The sequence below is a fragment of the Pteropus medius genome, unplaced genomic scaffold (genome assembly GCF_902729225.1).
Source record: "Pteropus medius unplaced genomic scaffold, Ma_sr-lr_union100, whole genome shotgun sequence".
In the NCBI taxonomy this organism is placed as follows: Eukaryota; Metazoa; Chordata; class Mammalia; order Chiroptera; family Pteropodidae; genus Pteropus; species Pteropus medius.
The window spans coordinates 14,648,703-14,670,362 of NW_024351729.1; the positions used below are offsets into that span (position 1 = coordinate 14,648,703).

At 41.8% G+C, this 21,660-nt stretch overlaps 2 protein-coding genes across 5 annotated transcripts in view; one reads left to right on the forward strand and one right to left on the reverse strand.

Annotated features, from left to right (window-relative positions):
- On the reverse strand, nucleotides 1-11,756 carry METTL21A (methyltransferase 21A, HSPA lysine). 3 transcript variants are annotated; one of them, XM_039844581.1, is made up of 4 exons: nucleotides 11,624-11,756; nucleotides 10,506-10,684; nucleotides 8,867-8,978; nucleotides 1-3,286 (listed from the first exon to the last, which is right to left on the reverse strand). In XM_039844581.1, exons 2-4 carry the CDS (start codon nucleotides 10,650-10,652, stop codon nucleotides 2,889-2,891), a joined length of 657 nt encoding a protein of 218 aa, XP_039700515.1. In that variant the 5' UTR covers nucleotides 10,653-10,684; nucleotides 11,624-11,756; the 3' UTR covers nucleotides 1-2,888. The 3 variants fall into 3 exon arrangements, with proteins under 3 accessions (XP_039700515.1, XP_039700517.1, XP_039700516.1); XM_039844583.1 differs by lacking the exon at nucleotides 11,624-11,756 and adding an exon at nucleotides 11,397-11,532; XM_039844582.1 differs by lacking the exon at nucleotides 11,624-11,756 and adding an exon at nucleotides 11,156-11,340.
- LOC120587585 (putative uncharacterized protein encoded by MAPKAPK5-AS1) overlaps nucleotides 10,846-21,660 on the forward strand; it is a 26,481-nt gene continuing 15,666 nt past the window's right edge. Inside the window, exon 1 of one of the 2 annotated variants that reach the window (XR_005649027.1) lies at nucleotides 10,846-10,986. Coding sequence is in view for 1 of the 2 variants with exons in the window: in XM_039844585.1 (XP_039700519.1) it covers nucleotides 11,450-11,780 (331 nt within the window). In the remaining variant the exon portion in view is untranslated. Of the gene's footprint in view, nucleotides 10,987-11,416; nucleotides 11,781-21,660 lie in introns of those variants that run through there. The other variant, XM_039844585.1, reaches the window with a different exon arrangement.

Below are 21,660 nucleotides of genomic sequence, written 5' to 3' on the forward strand. Positions count from 1 at the left end.
TGTTTTAATAAGTGATTTAATAAAATAACTTACCTGTAAAGGAAGGGTTTTCATGAGTAAATGTTTATTGAACTCCCTTTATGAAAAGGGCTCCGTGTTAACACTTGAAATATAAAATATAAGGTACAGTCCTTGTCCCTTAGGAGCATAAATTGTATTTGGTAAGATAAAACATCCCAGACAATGTTGTTAATTCTGCCCTGAAAGTTTTCAATCTAGGGTTCAGTCCATTTAGATAAAGTATTTTGATCTACTGGAATTCTTATCCTTTTGTATGAAAGAAAAAATGTTCTCCTAGAAACTACCTGAAGGTGGTACAAGGGCTTCAGATAATTCTTTCATGAACTAAAGATACCCTTAAGAGGTAAGTTACTTAGAAAACAGCATATTTTACAGCAGTAGTTCTCAGAACCTGATATTACACATATATTTTAACATAGCACCTTGGCAACAGTATTTGATTTTAATTGGAGAAAAAGTTACTGCTACCCACTGGATAACTTAACTGTATAAAAGTTCAAATAAGTAGCAATGTGAGAACTGAGGCTTAGTACGTTAGGGTTAGACTAGGTTTCTATCCTAGGTTGCTAAAATGAGCACACTTAAAATGCACATCTATGGGATAAATTAATACTTTTAACATAAGTGAAAAATGTCGCAACGTTGTTGACTTGACATTTATAGTGAACACAGGCATGCTCTCCAGATATATTCTCTCCCCAGCTCCCACCCCACCCTCATCCTCCCACCTCTGAAGCACTCATTTCCTGGGATTCTGGGAATGGTGGCTAGTGGCTGATGGCTGAGTCCCTCTGCAGGTATAGTCTTCGCCCCAAGGTTATGTCCCTTGGATCCAATGACTAACCTAACAAGGGATATAAAGTCCCACCCCCTTGCCTTAATATGGCCCAACTGCAGGGCCATCCCAGCTGAATTCACTGAGGACTTCCTGACTGAATTCCAGCCCAACTTCCCCCTCTTTCCCAGACCTGCTAATTTTACTCCAGAGATGATCTTGAAAGCAGTCCCATTTAAACTTTCTGCACCCTAACCTCCATCTCCGCTTCCCCAGGGAACCTGAACTGCAACAACGTTTTTTACCCAAAGCCTAAAAAAAACACTTGATTTTCACTTAGACAACCAAACTATTTCCGCTAAATTTTTATTGCCTTTATTTTCTTCTATTAGGACAAGAAAAAAATATCTTCAACCTCTTCTGGCGGCAGTATTCTTAGTTAATGTTTTATGAAAATGTAAAACAGCCAAATTTACTTTACTTGGTAGAGCATCTAGGCATCTTGAAGCTCTCCACCCCCACCCCACCTCACCTGACCTCAAACCGTTTAATGCCCATCTCCAACGTTAGGTATTTTAACGTAAAAGAGCTGAACTCCATTAATATATTCATTTCTAATAACACACCTAAATGGGATTTGCCTTTCATTACAGTGTCAATGATGATACCACAGGGCTTTTATTTTACTTGTTTTAAAAGACTATCCATGTTCAACGGCATAATACTGACATTTTATGGATTTCGTAAGCTATGGATATTTCTATTTCATGTGAATTTATCAGAAAACACTCAGAACTTTTAATTTACCTTGACTAAAGTAAATCTATGTAAAATATGTGTAGAAAATAATGCAGTGGATATTTTCACATCTAAGATATTCATTAGACGGCTAAAAGGGAAGGGGAGGTCTTGTTTCTAATATTTTACAAAGGAAATCTATCTCTAGTATCAAATACCATACTGAGATTATAATATTCTTGTGGTCTAAATTTGTTTAAGCTGTTGAAGCTTTTTTATTGTGGGAAAAGAAAAAAGGTGTGGGGAGGGGCTGTTGGTGTGTGTGACTTCATTCATAAAGTCTATCAAAAATAATCATGAAACAATGTAACCACTATTTAACCCAAAGGCCAATAACCTCTAAATGGAATGTATCTTTTTCATTCAACAAATACTTAGTTATGATATACTAGATACTGGGGAGGCGAAAATGAAAGAGGCAGAAGCATTCCTGGCCCTCAGGAAGCTTACAGTCTTTTAGGGAATTCAAACACTGAATAAGCAGTTATAAGTACAATATGGAAGAAGCTTATGCTCGGGGAGCTAACCTCTCATGAAGTGAAAGCCTAAGAAATACAAAAATAACACTTGAGAAAAGGGAAAGCTGAAGGGGAAAACCACAGCTTTTAATTTGAAAGATAACCTATATTCATAGCAAATGGAGATCTAAGATTTTAGATGCTTTCGAAAAGTAACTAAAACTTTATTTTTACTTATTCCTTTGTTTATATACCTAAATCTGAAATTAAGCCCGAAAACACGATACCTTAAAAAACTCACATCCTAATCTCAAACAAAAGCATTCAAGAACTAAATGGGTAGACAAAAGATTTCAAGAGCATTAACAGCTCAGGGATGTACATTAAACCTCATTTCATATTTAAAAAATCAGAAAAAATGAGCTAAAAATATATCTTAGAATGTGTTTAAAATAATTTGCATGACTTAGCCTCTCACCAAAGAAAACAAGCTCACTGCTTTGAATATACCCTTATACCAACCAGTCCTTCATCATATCATCAGTGAAAACTGATTTTCAAGAGCGAGCGAGCGGTACAGGATACAGAAACAACATAAACAAAAAGCTCACGCTTCTCTTTAATCTTAATTGAGTTTGAGAAAGAGTAAAATATGACTAAAAAATCACAATGGGACAAAGTGCTGCTTCGTTTTAAATCTACACATGTGCTTTGTCCCTTGAACCCCCTGGTTAAACTTTTTATACCGAAACCCATTTCATTAAGTATGGTTAGATTCTCAGTTTAAGGCCTTAATTGACACACGTAATGACAACATTCTTACTAATTACAGCCAACTATAAGCCCTCCCTCTGGTTTCTCTTCTGTGCTTTGAAAATATGTACATCTTTTTCAGGATCATAGTGAACCTTACTCACAGTAAATTGCCTCTCCAGCATCGCTAAGAAGTTGTTATCCCGTTCATAGCGAATTCGGCAAGCTAAAAGAATCACAGACTGGTTGCTAGAGAGATGTTCCAAAGTTTGAAGAAGATCTGTGAACGTTTCTTCTAAGTATATGATATCAGCTCCAAGTATCAGGTCAAATTCTCCAGGTGAAAAACTCTCCATATTTTGTCCCCAAGTCAGCTCCTTAACAACAGCTTTGGATTGGATATGAAGAGGTAAGTTGGCTTGAACATTTGATTTAAGAAATTCTAAAGCTACCTTTCGATCCGTGATAGTCACATGAGCACCTAGAATGTGGGACAGAGAGAAAGTAATGTGCACATCAGTACAACTAACAGGTAGCAGGGTCAAGTTAAATGGCAGGGTTGCGTGTCTCTAACTATTCCACCTGATCGGCAGAAGATGATGCCCTTCATGGATGGTCGCAATAGATTAGAACAATGACCAGCAGCTCTTTTTTGCATGGCCTACTGGTAAGAGTGAATCTCTGACGTGCCTCTGTGACACACCTGCCGTTTGCTGAAGTTGTAGCTGTGAAATGCAAGGTCTCCAAATGACAATAAGCTGAGGCTCCGAATGCTGCAGGCAGAGCTGGCCTACTCTCCACGGATGTCTACCACTGTATTTCATTCATTCACAATTCTCAAGTCAGTAGGTTTCAGAGTAAAATGGAATCCAAGAATGAAAAATCTGAGAGCAAATGATTACAAAGATGACAAGATACCAAAATAGGAAAAGGCTACTTTTTGGGCTTAAAGCTTTAAAAGACTAAAGGAAGAGATTAATTGGCTATTAAGAAATCCTAGTCCACTTCTGCGTATGCTGTTATGAAGCAGCCAATTTATAGGTATTTATGTAATATATATAGTTATTAAAAAGTGGTAAACTTAGAAATTACATTGTATTAAATCAAGCTCTATAAATTAACATGTGATAATGTTCTCTAAATGCTAACTTTCTACATGCAGTGTATAAAATTAATGAGGCAATATTTTACTAATCTGTTCTTGTGGGTTGTTTACCATGAACTAAAAGATCTAATTTTTTAACCAATACGTCTGAGACAGGCTAAGCTGGTAGGTACCCTGAAAGCGAAGCAACCACATGCGGTCAGCCCTGAAACACCTCGTCCACACTGCAGTAACAATATAACATGTGTGATCCTGCTTAATTCTGGCAGTGTCAATTCTGAAATTTAAATTTTTGTTTCATTCTTTCATAAAATTCTTCCTCATTTGCATCCTTCTGCAGTTTGTAATCTTCACAGGATTCCATACCACTGTCCTCCTACTGGATGACAGTTATAGGAGCACATTTCAGTGGCAGCTTATACTTAATGTTTCTTATCTTGACCCATGACATTAGGTTAGGATGGTATGTAATTCACTTTGACATTTACAGTCCTGAGTGTGATACTGTGAACATGTTCCAGTTGTTAGATTTTACAAGCATGGACCTACCACTTTAACCATTCATTGCTAGACAGCGTGCTGCATGGTGAGGAGAATTCAGTTATACTGTCATCAGAAATCACAGACAGCCTTTTCCTGGTTTGTCTCAGAACTTTACCTCTAGATTTCTTAACAGTCTCCATGGCACTCTGCTGGCAATACTGGAGTGGTCTAATCTTTGGAAGATCGTCTCGGCGTTCACGTTAATAGCCTTAGATGTAGACCTCCTCTAATGCCTGCTTCAGGGATTTCTGAGGCTACTCCTAACCTGCTAGGTATTCTAGGGGTCTTAACAGGATCTTAATGTCATTAGACCATTCCCCTATAACATGCATCAATTCTACAAATATTCACGTGGCTACCATCAGCCACGGGACAAAAACCCCTACCCTCACAAAGCTTATACTCAAGAGCTTTGTACTTGAAGAGATGGAAAATACCAGGGTTTTAAAAAGAATAACATCCAGTATGTTATTTAGAGATATACACTAAGGACAAAAATAAATCAGGACAGAGAGACATAAAATGTCAGGAAATAAGGAAAATGTGAAATTTTAGACTGGATAGAAGGCGAAGGCCTCTCTGAGGAGATGACTTAGGTAAAGGCCTGAAGGAAGTGTGGTAATAACTGAGTGCATATCAGGGGGAAGAATGTTCCTGGCAGGCAGAAGAGCAAGTGCAAAGGCCTAGAAGGTGCAGGCAAGGAGACTGCGGCTGGAGTGGCTGAAATGAGTGATGAGGAATGAAAGAGAGAAATGGTTTCAGAGAAGTAACAAGAAGAGAGGCAGATCACCTACAGCCACAGAGGTCTTGCTCGGAGAGGCTTTGGCTTTTTTTGAGTGAGGTAGGAAGCCATGGGAGATTGTGGAACAGAAGTGCTAATGATCTGACTTAGGTTTTAACAGAATTCCCAGCAGTGGGGCCAAGCCAGACGCAAGGAGACAGCTAGGAGGCCACCACAGTGATCCAGGTGAAGGAGGCTGGTGACTTGCACCTTGCTGTAACCACCCCCAGACACGTTCCACAAGCCATCTCCAAAACACAGCCCACCCGCAAGTAACCATTCCCTCACTGTAACGGGAACCACCCCTTCACTAGTCACTGAGTTTGATCACCCAACTGTCCAACCCTGTGGTTTTGTTTTGGGGGTTTGCCTCTCTTGGGGAAGGGGTACGGAGGATGTCTTGTTTCTTTTAATCTATCAGTTTCCTTTCTATCTTTTTTTCTCTTGGAATTTAGGGAAAAAATGGATCATCTGTCCCATAGTTTCCCACGATCTGGATTTTGCTGATTGCATCATATGTAGTTTAGCATGTTCTTCTGTCCTCTATGTCACCTGTACATTTTTTTGATTTGGGTTTAATTTTTTGAACAAGACTATTTTCAGAGGTGTTGGTATGTTTTTCCTCAAGAGGTATATAATATCTGGTAGGCTCTATTTTTGTGATGAGAACAGCCAGATACTCAATGCCCAGATCATTAATTCATTAGATTCCTTTTGCATTTATTGGTTGAGAAACTTCAATAACAGAAAGCTTCTTTTAATTATTGTTTGGTTCAAAATGACAGTGGGTTAGCAGAGTGAGAGAGGAAGCAGTGTGACTGCTTGGCAGCGTTAAGAGCCCCCTTCGCACCAGGTTCCTGATCATGAACTGAAGAGCCGGCAGCCATGTGTTTCCTCCCACTACATCCAGCTGCACAGGTGCAGGCCTGGAACAGGTGAACTGCACTCAACCTTCTTTTTAGCCTAGTGAAGAAGATGAAGCAAGGAAGGGCAGGGTGTTGACAGTATGAGAGCCGATGGTGATAAAGATGATGATAAAATGACTGCCTATGATTTATGCTGGAGAAGGAGGGAAGTGAGGTAATACTGAGTTCATAAAAGACGAATGGCGACTGACCCAATAAGACAGCATAGCCCAGCATAATGCGTAAACGGGTCCTGTAGCCGAGGCTGCAGCTGAAGTGGGCCAGCCAGGTAGCGCTGCCATGGAAAGACGTAGGAAAAAAAGAAAGATGTAGGAAAAAAAGGGAAATCTGAGTTTACACCTAAAAGATGTGGTATTAACCATTTGAAAAGAGTATAGGAAGGCATTCAAGGCAGAAGGGACAGGCCAGGAAGGGATAGTCCAGAAGTGTGTGTGTCCCTGGAACTTTGACAAAGTGGCTAAGAGTCAGGCAAAACGAGATTACACAGCCTTCCTAAGGAGCCTGGGATTTAGCCTGTAGGCAATGAGGAGGCACAGGATGTTTAGGGATGTAAATTGATACAGGATGAACTGTATCAATTCATCACTTTTTTGCATTTTGGATGGGACAATCTGACAGCTATTGGGTGTTCCCTGAATTCAGAAAAAAATGACTCAGATAATAAAAAATAAAAATATTTTAAATAATTAGAATCTTTAGTGGGTTTGTCCCCTCTTATTTTAGAGTGCTTTTAGGGCTATTTTTGTAAGAATTACATAAATTTTATAACAGAGACATTAATTTTCATGATTTTCTAGTATTCTCATTTCTTACCCCAGAACTATTTATCTCCTGTGCAGCAGGTGCTGTACTAGGGCCAAGAACACACAGAGACACAGTCCCATTCCTCGGAAGAGACAGATAGATGAAATGACGACCTATCGTGAAATGTGATCGTGGGACAGAGGTGGGGAGTACACCAAGGACCGTAGGGAAAAGAAATAAGGCAGCAATTAATTTTGCTTTGGGGCAGGAAAGAACTCAAACAGGTAACTGTGAAGCTGGGTCGGGAAGCACCTAAACTGTAAGCTCTGCAGAAACCAAGTCTCTTGTGGCAAAGCCTAACTAGTCCTCACTCTGTGATAGTCTGAAGAGCCTTATGCTGGCTTTCCCAAGCCCAGGTCCAGATTTCCACATCGGAAACAGAAATACTGAGAGGTAATCAACACTTATGGAGCATTTACTTTGTGACAGTCAATGAGCCAACAGATTTCTACACATGCTCTCCTTTGATCTTCAGTGTGGAATGAATACAATTATTTCCCCATTTTATAGAGAAATTCAAGTTTAGAAGTTAAGCAAACTTGCCCAAGGTCACCCAGCTAGGAGAAGTTAAAAAACATGTTAAAACCAAGTGTAACTCAAAACCTACACACTTTACCGCACTAGCATGTCGCTGTATCAGCCAGTGAAGTTTTGCATGAAGCCCTTGTTCTCAGAAGGAAACAAAAAAAACCTCATTTCGCCTCCCAGGTAACTCGTCTCATAACAGCAGAGGGAAGTTAGTGTCATGGAAAGAAAATAACTAGAGCTGCTGTGTCTGACGAGCCGGTTTGAGTTAGAGGGCTCCAATGAGCAGGACTTCAGGGAGTGGCTTCATCTCCTGGAACCCCAGTTTCATTTGAAAAATGAAGATGAAAAATAATACCTAGCATCCTTGGGGAGGTTATAAGGCTAACCTAAGGAGCAAGAGCCTTCTCAGTGACAAAGTGCTGTGGGTACAGACAGATGGAAACCTAAAACAGTTTATACCTACTTCTAACCACCACTCCTGCCCATGCTCCCCACTAAATTTTGGAAGGCAAAATCTAAATAGAGAAAGGAATACTGAAAAAGAACTGAGTTAAGAGAAAGGCAGAAATAAGTTACGTGCTGGCACCATCACCATCTGGGCCTTGTTAGGAATGTAGGCTCTCAGGCCCTGCTCCAGACCTTGGGAATCAGAGGCTGCATTTTAACAAGAGCCTTAAGTGACAGTATTGAAGTGGTGAATATTGCATATGGAATCTTAGAAGCTGGTCTATCCTACCATTAGCTAGCTCAAACTGTATGAGCCAGAAATTGAAGAAAGGAGTCAATAATGAATAATCAGATAATAATGAGGCTTAAAAATACTCTAGGCCTAAATTAATGTATGCAAACCAAATTTTAAAAAAATAACAAACCTTGATATTAATCAATTCATAACTGTATACTGTTAAAACAATTTTTCAATATAAGATGTCAGTACAAACTGTAGCAGAGCCAACCTTTTCTAGAAGAGAAAAACCAGCAAAGTTTCCTAGCAATGAAGGAAAGAGACTATCTGCTCTACCCACCTCTCAGGGTTAAACCCACAGCGTATGGGAAAGCACCTAAACTGTAAGAAAACTATGCACATGAATAAGATAATTCTCTCTGAACTTAAAGTCGCCTTCCAATCATATTAGCTTTGTAAAATTGAAGGAGGCAAAGCGATCTCTCATGAGACATATAAAAATAGGATAAGAGCAAGAAGAAATTAGCCTAACTGGAGTTAAGAGCACCAGCAGTTTGCCCATAACTCACAATAAGTACAAGGGAAAGAAAAATAATCCAGTAAGGGGAAAACTAACAACAGGTTTTGTGTCAAGGAAACAGCAAGTGTACCTCTTGATAAGTTCCACTCAGCTAATGTGTCATACTCACCCAGCAGGGCAGCCACTATGCCCACCAGCCCTGTGCCAGCACCCAGCTCCACGGCAGAGCAGCCCCTGAGCTCCACAGCTCCCATCTCCAGGTACGTGGAAAGAACAACGGCCTGAGTCAAAACACAACGTGATTATGATTAAGGTCAACAAGCACTTTTACAGCTGAAGGGTTTCAATGTGCTGACATGCAAGGTTCCATTCCCAGTTTAATAACACACACAGGAACTCAGCTGCTGCTGGGAGGTAACCTCCTAGAGCACGCACAGACGCTGCATCCCACAGAACAGCTGCCCCAGGCCGCTAACAGGAGCAGCAGTAGTCAGTGACATTGCCCACACAAGACAGGGTCCTGCTGAATCTGGGAAGTTTAGTTTCTTACTGTCACAGAGTTTCTACACTCAAGGCTTACAGAGCTCCTCTAGCAGAGCTGATATAAACAGTCTCAGATTTTGCTTGTGGGAATGTCCAGTTCCTGAACCAAGTTCAAGTCAGCAAGGCCACAATGTCCCCCACAGGGAAAAGCAGAATAGCACCCAAGGCACCTGGAGCTGCATTCCTCCCTCCTGCATCCCTGACAGTCATCACCCCACAGGGGTCCTCAGCATATGTTATCAGGCATCTAAAGATAAGTTTTAGATACTTGATGTGTAAGTATTTGCATATAATTCTATAAAAGCACTGTATACTTTTAACATAATTTTTAAATATAGTTTGTTTTTCAAGGCCACACACTATTAGTATAATTAGCAATTCCTCTTCTTGGTGAGCATTTTGGAGGCTCACCCATTATTATGCATCTTGGTGAGCATTTTGGAGGCTCACCCATTATTATGCATCTTTATTACTTGGTCTAGGAATACTTTCCATGTGGTTCTTTGGACTAGCTTCCTAGAAGTGGTATTACTAGGTTAGAATATATTGAGTTTTATTCCGCAGTGTTTCTCTAACTTCCCTAATAACAATGCTAAGCCTATAAAATTGTATATATGCCAAGCATTTATCTAACATCAAATGAGTTCCCACTGAATCCCAGGTGTGGCGATAGATGCTGAGGGCAAGTCACTGTCACAAGCAGCTGAAAACAGTGCTGGAAGAGGAAGTAAAAAAAGCAATTATGGTGTAATTTTGCAACCATTACAACTATAGAAAACTTAAAACACATGATCCACTTTGGGCTTTGACGTTTTACAATATTCTTTGTGCAATATTTTAAAAATTAAACTTAAAAATTAATGAGCATCCAAAGCAGTTAGGGTCTCCTGCTTTCCTTCCAGTCCTCCCTCTTATCTGCTGGGTAAACTACCGGCAAGTCATTTAATTTCCCTCAGCTTTCCTTTACACACCCTTAAAATGCAATCTATTTGGGTGGAATTGGGGCAGGGGAGTAATTCTAATGGGTGGAAGTTTTTTTTGGGGGGGTGATGAAAATGTTTTAAAATTGAGTGTGGTGATGGTTGCACCACTCTGAATTCACTAAACACACACACACACAATTATACACTTTAAATAGGTGAAGTGCATGGTATATGAATTATATCCCAATAAAGCTGTTATTTTTTTAAAAAAAATAAAGACCATTCTTATAATAACACACAGTCTTACACACACACACACACACACACACACGGCTTACTTACCGCATCCCAAACCACAGCTGCAACTCCCAGTTGCCTCCAGTCCTGCCGGATCTGGATCGTGTGGCTTGCAAAGGAGAAGGTGGCAAGAGGTTTGTGGAATTTCTGCAACCCCATTAGCGCGGTCTCCTCATAGGGCACTAGGGCCATTTCCACTGCTCCTACTCTCTGCTCCCTTAAACCTGTTGGGCAAAAGAGTCCTGAGTGACGCTCTGGCCAAAAACTGCATTATCTCTTAGGTGGCCCCAAATGCTTAAGGTCGCTTTACGAGTTCAAAAGAAAAAGGAGGTGGGAGAAGCTTTTGTCTAATTCTTTTTGCCTGACTCTTCCTCCAAGTCTTCTGGAAAGTCAGATTTGGCTCCGAGGCCAAAGGATGTCTTTGGGCAACAGCACTCAGAACAGTACAACTCCGGCAGGATGCCCTACACATTTCGCTGTTCGGAATCCGTGAATTCAGAGCGGCGTAAAGGTGCGCGAGGAGGAGGTAAAGGGCCCGGGGGAAAGTAGCGCTTTCTAAATTTCCCAGACCCGCGTGGACTGCAGCTGGAATCTGCTGCAGTCAGTAGGGTAATTTTTGTATTTTTTCGGTCTGGCCTCCACCCCGTCCCAAGGGGTGCGTTCAACCGCTCTGACAACCAGGGACGCGAACCCGCCCTTCGTCTGGGTGTGCACGGCTTAATTAACCTGCGTTTTGACGCCAGCTGCATATATACGGTCGATGCAGTTCCATCCCCTAGAGACTAGAAGTGAAAGACACTCATGGATTCCGAGTCGCTTGCGGGGAGAGCGGGACCCCGGGTCAGGGATGGACTCGGGCGTCCGCGGCTAAGAGGCCTCCCCGGAGTCCCCCAAACCTGCGTGCGACCGCCCCCTAGAAGGGCGACCAGTACGCACTTCCTTCCGGCTGGCCCCGGGGCTCTGGGAGCCGGCGGGGGTGGGAATGCGAGATGGGGGAGGGGCCGCAGGGCCCTTTGAGCCCCACAGCCACGCGGGACGCCCGCCCGCCCGCCCCGGGGGTGGCGGGAGCTGCCGGGCGGAGGGCCCGGGGCGCGCCCAGGCCGACCCCGAAGCGGGATCCTGCGACACGCTGGGGCCCGGGGCGCGGCCTTGCAGCTACTTACGGCTCCGGGGAGGCGCCCGCGTGGCGCGCGCTGCGCTGTCCCCGCCCCGAGCCCGCCACGGAAACCAGCGGCCTTAAAGGGCCGGGAGCGGCAGAGGTGGGCGCCTCCGCCCCCGACGCGCGCTTCCGGAGTCACCTCCTGCTTGCGCCGCAGACAGGTGCGGGACCAGCGCTGGAGGGCACGGGGCCGACGCAGTGCCGGGAAGACTTTGCGTTGGGGGAGGGGGGCGGGTCGGCCCTTCCCCAGCTGGATCCCCCAAGATATTCCAGCTACCAAATCTGCTTCCCCGATAGCCGACCCCCGCAGCCGACCGCAGAGTTGGCTGCATAGCGAGGTGCGGAGTAGCGGGCGGGTGCGCAGAAGGTTTAGGGTGCGCTGGCGACCGGTGAGCGTGAAGCCACCTTCCTGGCACTGGCTACGCCCTTGTGCTGGTTCCACTTATCTATGTGCTCGTCCTCGCGCGCGCGTTTTGTTTATTATATTTGTGTGCTTGCATATTTTTTAGTTTTAAAGGTGGCAGGTTAGCGGGTGTAGGAGAAAGTTCGCTCCATATGATACGTGGTCACCCATTTGTCCTCGTATGTCCAAAGTGAGGTCCGAAGCGATGTCATCTCTCCCTGGGTGGCAATACAGTGGGAAAGTGACAAAGCCCTTAACTAGAGCGCAAACGCGGAACCGGCACGTGGTGCCCGGGCCTGGATTGTGAAACGGGGTGAGGCGGGTGCGCTGCGGGGTCACGGGCGCGAGGTCGGCCTGATCCTGACGCAGACGTAAGGCCCTAGGCTCCCTCCTCCCGGAGCAGACAGCGCACCTACCCTGGGGACACCCATTCTTGATGTGAAAGCTGTCGACAGCATGGCACCCACGCCGCGGGCCTCGGAAAGCGTGCAGCTGCAGAGGGCATCTAAGAGTGTGAGCACCCAAGAGTGCGACCACGCGGACGGCGGCACCCTCCTTTTCTTATTTGCTTTGTCCTGACCCCCAGCCCCCTTACCCCACCCCGCTGCCGCTGCCTCGAGGTGATTCCCAACCCCGGCTGCACGTTAGAATGAACACGAGCGCGTTTCAGCTCCCGGTACTCTGCTACCGGAAGGTCTCAGTTGTGCTTTCGAGCCCAGCATCGGTATTTTGAAGAGCTTCTCTGATGATACCTTCACGTGGCCACCAGCCGGAGGCTTAGGCCAGACCTTTCTGAAACAACCCCTCCACTCGCCTGTCGCATTCCGCAAGGGGGCGTACCAGGCCTTTCTCCTCAGATTTCATTAAGCATCCGACAGAAGGCTGAGACCTGGGGGCACAAAAGTGTCTTGTAGTGAACTCTGCCAGTGAAAGCCTTTTTTTTTTTTTTTTGCTTTGCTCAGTCGATGTTTATTTGTTTATTTTAAATTTTTTATGTGATAGAATTTATTTCTGAGCAGTTTTAATTTTACAGTAAAATTAGAAGGTACTGAGATTTCCTATACTTCCTGTCCTGAGGCATGCATAGCCTCCCTCTTTATCAACATCCCCTCACCAGAATAGTACATTTGTTACAACTGATGAACTACATTGATACATCATTATTACCGAAAGACTGTAGGTAGTTTACCTTAGGGGTCACTGTTAGTGTTGGTACATTTCGAATTTGGACAAATGTTTAATAACATGTATCCACCATTATGCTGTCATGCAGAGTTCCACTGCCCTAAAAATTCTGTGCTCTGCCTATCCATCCCTCCCACCTCCATAACCCCTGGCAACCACTGATATTTTTACTCTTTCCATAGTTTTGCCTTTTCCAGGATGTCATATAGTTGGAATCATACAGTATGTAGCCAGCCTTTTTAAATTGGCTTCTTAGTAGTATGCATTTAAGTTTGCTCTATGTCTTTTCATTGTTTGGTAGCTCATTTCTTTTCCACAATGAATATCATTCCATTGTGTGGATCCACCACAGTTTATCCATTTACTTACTAAAGAACATCTTGGTTGCTTCCAAGTTTTGGCAATTATGAACAAAGCTGCTATAAACATCCATGTGTATACTTTTGTGTGCACATACGTTTTCGACTCTTTTGGGTAGATAGCAAGGAACACAATTGCTGAATCATACGGTAAGAGCATCTTTAATTTTGTAAGAAACTGCCTAACTGCCTTCCGAAGTGGCTGTACCATTTTGCATCCCCACCAGCAATGAGAGTTCCTGTTGCTCTTCATCCTCACCAGTATTTGGTGTAGTCATTGTTTTAGATTTTGGCCACCTTATAGGCCTGTAGTGGTATCTTGTTGTTTTAATTTGTAATTCTCTAATGACATATGATATGGGGCACCTTTTTTTCCCCAGTGTTATTGAGATATAGTTGATATAAAACATTGTATTAGTTTAAGATGTACAACATAACAATTTGATATATGTACATATTGCAAAATGATTACCACAGTAAATTTAATTAGCATCTATCACTTCACATAGTTATAATTTTTCCTTGTGATGAGAACTTTTAAAATCTCTTAGCACCTCTCAAATATGCAATATAGTATTAACTAGAGTCACCATTCTATACATTACATCCCTAGAACTTATAACAGGAAGTCCATATCTTTCCCCCACCTGCCACCCTCTGCCTCTGGCGACCACAAATCTGTTCTCTATTTCTGCAAGTTCAGAGGGGTTTTGTTGTTGTTGTTGTTGCTGCTGTTGTTTGAAAGTCCACATATAAGTGAGGTCATACAGTATTTGTCTTTCTAACTTACTTCACTTCACATAATGCCCTTGAGATCATCCATGTTGTCACAAATGGCAGGATCTCCTTTTTATAGCTGAATAATATTCCTCTGTGTGTGTGTGTGTGTGTGTGTGTGTGTTACACACATCACATTTTTTTATCCATTCATCTGTCAATGGAACTTAGGTTGTTTTCATGTCTTGGCTACTGTGAATAATACTTCAGTGAACATGGAGGTGCAGATATCTCCTTGAGATAGTGGTTTCTTTTCCTTTGGAATTATACCCAGAAGTGGGATTGCTGGATCATATGATAGTTCTATTTTTAATTTTTTGAGGAACTCCCATACTGTTTTCCATAGTAGTTGTACCAATTTACATTCCCACCAACAGTGCACAAGGATTCCCTTTTCTCTATACCCTTGGCAACATGTTATTGGGGGTCTTTTTAATAATAGCCATTCTAACAGATATAAGGTAATATCTCATTGTGGTTTCAATTTGTATTTCTCTGATGATTAATGATGTTGAGAAAGAACCCTTTCAGTTATCTGTTTCATGTACCTGTTAAGCACCATTTTATATACCAAATAGTTTGGACCATTCTAAAATCTCATTGTTTTCTTATTGTTGAAGTTTAAGATTTTTTTAAAAAATTTTGGATAAAAGTACTTTATTAGGTGTGTATTTTACAAATATTTTCTCCCAGTCTGTGGCTTGTCTTTTGTCTCTTTTTTCACCAGTACCACACTGTCTTAATGAGTGTAGGTTTATAGTATGTCTGAAGTCAGACAGTAGCAGTCCTCCAACTAGAGTCTCATTCAATATTTTTTTTTCTTTGTTGGTCTCTCCCTTTCCTTTTTTCTCTCTCAGTATCTCCTTTCTCTTACCTCTCTGTGCGGCTTCTCCCACTCTTTCCTGGGCCTCTCCTGGACCCAGACAACTAAAAAGGGGATGTGCGTGGGACATCTCCTCCAGCCCAGTGGGTTCCCTGTGTACTTTGGACCCTTTATACCCACTTAGCCCCTTGTGGGGAGCAGAATTTAGGAGTGGAATCAATGGACCGATTTCACTCCTGGAAGTATTAGCTGTACGACCTTGACCAGTGAGTCCGCATTTCTGTGCCGCATTTTCCTCATCTGCAAAATGGGGATCTTACCACAGCCCTGCTGGCTTGATGTCAAGGGAAAGGTGGTTCTCACACACTCAGTGCTTAAATCAGTGTCTGGCATACAGGAAGCATTTACTACATATTCCCTATTATTTCTTCACCGTTGTCTGTAGACCCAGCTTTTTCCTAGGATTTGTAACCTTCCTGCCTTTCTGTACTCGTATTTTTAAATCTGTTCAGTCACTGCTCATATTATCCCAGGTGGCTGTGGTGAGCTAAGCGTCTTTAAGGGACTGGCCCTGGTGGTCGGTGCATACCCCGAAAAGAAGCCCAGGTTTTTCCTCCACTCAGCCTTGACCTCCTCCACAGCCTAACTGCTTGCTGTGGACAGTCTGCCTCAGACCTAAGGATGCCACGAAGGACTTACACCATTTGCCATCCTTTGGTTTATTGTCTGAACTTTAAGATACTTAACATGTGGAAGGGTCTTATTGTTTCTCCCTGAACTCTTCTTCTTTCCTTTTTGGAGGCAAGCCCTAGTGTCCCATGGCTGGCCACCTGCCTCCTGTCAACCTCCAGCATCAGCTGTGCTGGTGGTTAAAACACCACAGTCCTGCTCAGCTGGAGCTCCAGTCCATGTAGTCAGTGCAATAGTTTCCTGGGGCTGCTGTAAGAAAATACTGCAAATTGGGTGACTTATTAAAAAAACAAATATATTCTCTCATAGTTCTGGAGGCTAGGAATCTAAAATCAAGATGGAGGTAGGGTCATTTTTCCTCCAAAGATTCTAAGGAAGAATCCTTCCTTGCCTCTTCCAGCTTCCGGTAGCCCTGGCATTCCTTGGCTTGTGGCAACATAATCCAAATCACTGCCTCCGTCTTCACGTGACAGTCTTATTCCTGTGTTTCCGTGTCTCCAAATCTTCCACTCTTTATAAGGACACTAGTCATTGGATTTAGGGCCCATCCTAAGCTAGTATAACCTCTTCTTTACGTTTTGCAAAGACCCTATTTCCAAGTAAGGTCACATTCACAGGTACCAGGTGTTAGGACTTCAACATGTCTTTTGAAAGGACACAGTTCAACACGGGACACAGCAGTCAGCAACCAAAGCAGCAAGGACAAACAAATGAGAACAAAATTTTAATGAACACACCTTTTTTAAAAAACCTCTATAGATTTGCTTAAAATCAGTTTTAAAGTGGAAACCAGTATAGGATAGTGACTGAGAACATGGGCCACTGAATCACGGCATGAGTTTAAATGCTGCAAAGATCAATTTCTTCCCTCTTGTAAAAATAGAATAATAGTAATGCCTATGTCATTGGACTATTGGGAGGTGGTGGTGGTGAATGAGCTAAAACATGTCAACAACCATGTGTAATACCTATACATAGTAATTTCCTAGTAAGACTTATCTATTATTAACTCATAGCAGTATTTGATTGTTCCAGTTTACTGTTTTTAATTTATTATTTGAATTTTAATTTTTCAAAAAGCTAGAATACTTTAAATAAATTTTTATTAAGCCTTAAATCAAATGTAATTGTGCACTTGGGTAGCCCTTATATTGTCATTTTGTAAATGGGCTTTGTGCCCATGTAACTAACCTTCTATTAGGTAATAAGGATTATAAATATCAAAGTATACAGACATTGTATTTCATTGCAGTGAACTTTCTGCCCACATGGCTTACCCTCTATGTAAAGATAAAATGGCTTATAAATATCAAGTTATTGTGACATTGTATAGCCACTGCAGTGAACTGGAAGACAGTGGCTACTTGATTTTATTTAAAATGAAGTTTATCATCATGACAGCAGCCATAAACATGCCAAGTTCAGAGTTATCTGTTTATACAATATCCAGTTAAGATGAGTTTTGTTACTATGGAATTTCACTTGCAGTGATTGTTTATTAACGTGGGCCAAGGTAAATTGCTTAGAAGTAGAAGCCTTCACTGATCAAATGTTGTGGTAATAGCAAATTAGATGCTTTTTTTCTACTGTTCTTGAGAAAAAATGGAGTTGAGGGGAAGAGAAACAGAAAATTAAGGAAATTTCTTTAAATTTACTGTTAATGTACTTCTCTTAGTTTGGGTTTTTGTGGGGTTTTCTCATTTTGTTTTGTTTAAAATGCTCAATTTTAATCCAAACTACTATGGTTAATATTTTAAATTAATCTTTTATTAAATATTATAATATAGATTAGTATTATAGTTGTGCTATAACCTCATTTTAAAGAAATCGAGACAGGCATTTTTATTATTTTTTATTTTTTAACATTTTATTTTTTAATTTATTTTATTTATTTTATTTTATTTTTCTCTCCCTTCCCTCCCCCCCACCCCCGTAACTACATTGTCCATGTGAGACATAGGCATTTTTAAAGACAGTTTTAAGATGGAGACTCTTAATTGCTATACGCTAAAGTTTAATATAAGAAAATACATTGCCTTAAACTTCTAACTCAGCAGTTCTCAAACTTTTTGGTCTTGGAATCCTTTACACTCGTTACAATTATTGAGAACACAGCCTCATCTACTGGGAGGATGAAGACCATTCTCATCAATCAGGCTGTCGACATTCCAGAAAATGTGGATATCAATATGAAGGGACACACACAGTATTGTGAAGGGCCCCAGAGGCACCCTGCAGAGGGACTTCAATCACATCAATGTAGAGCTCAGTCCTTGAAAGGGAAAGGAAGAGGCTCTGGGTTGACAACTGGTGGGGAATAGAAAGGAGCGAGCTGCTTTTCACACTATCTGCAGTCGTGTACAGAACATAATGAGGGGCGTTACACTGGCTTCCATTGCAAGATGAGGTCTGTGTATGCTCACTTCCCCATCAACGTCGTTATTCAAGAGAATAGCTCTCTTGTTGAAATCCGAAATTTCTTGGGTGAAAAATACATCTGCAGGGTTTGAATGGGGTTAAGTGTTGCTTGTTCAGTATCTCAAGCCCAGAAAGATGAGTTAATTTTTTTTTAAGTTTATTGGGGTAACATTGGTTAATACGATTATATAATTTTTGGGTGTACATTATAATATGACATCTATATATTCTGTTGTGTGATTACCACCCTGAGTCCAGTTTCCTTCAGAGTTAATTCTTGATGTCAAATTCAGCTACTTTGATGGAACAAGCCACAACAGTTAACAAGGATATCAGAAAATACTTGGATGGTGTCTTTGTTTCTGAAAAAGGAACAGTTCAGCAGGCAGATGAATAAGATCTACATTGTCCAGCTACAGAAACAGCAAGATGTCAGCTGATTCCTCACACTTATTTGTGATATTTTAAAGATGCAATAAAAGTTGTGTATTGAAAAAATAATAATAAAATTATTGAGGACATTAAAGAACCTTTGTGTGGGTGATATCTATTGATATTATATTAGAAATTTTAAGTTTTAAGAAATTAAAACTGAAAACAGTAAACTATTTATTAATTCATTTTAAACTAACAACCATTTCTCTATTACACATTAACATTAAAGCAATGACATCAGCATATGTAGGGAGCTGCTGGAAAACTCTGTGCTACATTCATGAGTGAATGAAAGGGAAAAAGGCAAATAACATCTTGTTGTTATTGTGAAAATATGAATTCCCTAAAGAGGTCTCAGGGTTCCCCCAGGAGCTGCAGACCATACTTTGAGAACCATTTGCCTATTCCCTATTCTTCTTAGCAAAACTGTCTTCTTTGGCCAAACTACTGTTATTCAGGAAACAAGTAACAAGAATACTTTTAAAACGCTGAGTTTCTGACACAAATATATAATTGACATGTTATCAATTGTCTACATTGGATGCAAAAATATAATTGACATGTTATCAATTGTCTTGTTATCTTTAATATGCAAGAAAGTAGGCAATATAGCGTTTGTGTTCTGGTTGGGCTCTGGAGGCTGCCATACTGGTTCTAGTCCCAGCTCACCACTAGCTTTGTGGCCTGGAAGAGGTCACTTAGCTTCTCTCAGCTTCAATGTCCTATCTGTAAAGTGAGCAGGCTACTGGTATTTACCTCAGAGCCTTGCTGTGAGGATTAATTGAAATAATCTCTATAAAGGAAAACTACTTTCTCAGGCTCCTTTCCAGTAATTGGGGCCCTGTAACTGGGTTCTGGCCAGTAGGATGCTGGCCATAATGCTCCTGCCTGAAAGCCTTCCATCCTCAGAGGTGGACAAACTGGAGGAGCTGAATCCCTGAGTCACTAGATTGTGATATGATATGAGCGAGAAATAACCCTCTATTGTGTTAAACTGCTGAGATCTGGAGTTTGTTCACTGTCAAAGGGTAGCCTGGCCTATCTTCACCAACACACAAGGGCAGGCAGGCCCTTTGAGTGGAGTGGAAAGAGATGGCTCTAAAGGAGTGGCATTTGAAAGATTAGAAATTTAGAAGATTAGAGATAGAACGGAGAGGTAGAGGGAGGTATTCCAAGGCAGGGAAGTGCAGAAGTCCCCAGGCGGAAGAGTGAAACCATCCGGAGGCCAACCTTGAGCAAGGGGGAAGTGGCTTGAAGAGTAAATCAAACCCATTACTGCAACCTTTCAAGTACCCAAACTCCATTACTAACTCCTCTATGTGAGTGGCAGAACCCTAGGTGCCCCCGGGGGTGGAGCTGACTGCCCGTGAGGACACTAATATACAGCCAAAGAGTTACTGTCTCAAGAATATCCAGGAAGCCAAATGCATAAAGCTCAAGTTGATGCCACAGAAAGATAACCATATATTGTGTTCTGGTGTCACTGTATTCGCCATCATCTCTCTTAAGGTCTCTAACTTCTCAGAGTTTTAATAAGACCTCACTACACAGAGAAAAGGACAGGAGAACTGCCCAGGACTACACTGAGGGCATGCACAGCATAAATAGCAACATTTGGATTTTTCGTTTTCCCTGTGCAATCCTGCAATCGTCCTTGCTCACAGCTGTGTGGGAGGTGCAGCCCGGCCTGACGTTCTCACTCAACAACACAACAGAAGTGGCAACTTGGGCAGAAGTTTCCAGGCTTGTGTTCTGGTGGGTTTTGCAATCACAGCTGTGAGTTTCAGAGAATTGCTGAATAAATATTTGTTGAATGAATGAATTCTGTGATTCAGAACTGTCAACCAAATTATTTCCGCCTCACTGTAAGAGTTTTTAAATTCACATTCCACTTATTAGACACCTTGGAGTCAATGATACTGAAGAATTAGTAGTTGCTTTTTTTATTTTTGAATGCATTTGGTTAACCCGGGGTTCAGTAAAATCCGCAGGTGTGCTTTATGTTTGGGCAAGAAGCTACTGACTGTTCATCCTTTGATGATTCCAAGAAAAGGGATGGAGCCATTTACCTTTTTACACTCTGCATGTTAATTTGTGTGTAACTATAAAAGCATGCTCCATTTTAAGTAAGTCAGACTAAAAGACATCATCAAAAGAGCAGTAAATTAAATAAAAATGCCAGCTTTTTTAGTTCCCAAGTAACTCATTTACTTACAGCAGTGTCCCTCCTCAAATGACACAGGGCATTTAGAGTACAAGTTTTCCTGATGGGATGTCAAGTAAATTTTCCTGATGGAATGATGGGAGTGGACTTACATGCCAGTGTGACCAACGAGGATGCTGCATGGAAGTTCAAGGTAGACAGCCTTCAGATAGCCTTGGCCTATAGATGTATTTTGTTTGTTCCACGCCAACTTGGCCATCGTAATATTTTGGGTTTTTTTAGTTTTGTTGTCAATCTTTAAAAACGGAGATATGTCAAGATGATAATCAAGATCTCTGGCTTTTCTCAAAAATCTTGACATATCTGTCAAAAGTACGTCCAAATTCCCCTGAGATAGCAGTGAGCTAAGGCTACGCTGGCTCCGTCCTCTTTGGACAGTCTCTCTCCTCAATTCGCCACAGTCTCCTCTACCCAATATTTACCCCTAGCCAGCTTCATTCATGGACAATACTGTTGGGGTCTTTGAGAGGGCCCCGATAAATAGCATCTCCTTTTCCATCTCTTTTTCCTCTAAACAAGTTGAGGAATAAAACAACAAATAAAGCTGAAGGCAGAATATCCTCTTTATTTACTAAGAGAGAAGAGATTGGAGGATGTGGCTTATGTCTTCAAACTAAACCAAGCTGAGAACAAGGCAGGCCTTGCATGCAATTCTTCCAGCATGGAAGAGCCGCAGAGAGTGCAGGCCTGCTCCCAGAAGGAAAAAGGATGCATCTGAGCTACATGT

Excerpts from the sequence above, each read along its gene's own strand:
- METTL21A (XM_039844581.1), bottom strand. The coding sequence starts at position 10,652 with ATGGCCCTAGTGCCCTATGAGGAGACCGCGCTAATGGGGTTGCAGAAA. Across the intron at positions 8,979-10,505 it reads CAGCTGTGGTTTGGGATGCG|GCCGTTGTTCTTTCCACGTA; the intron begins GTAAGTAAGCCG and ends GTTTTGACTCAG. Across the intron at positions 3,287-8,866 it reads CATAGTGGCTGCCCTGCTGG|GTGCTCATGTGACTATCACG; the intron begins GTGAGTATGACA and ends CCCACATTCTAG.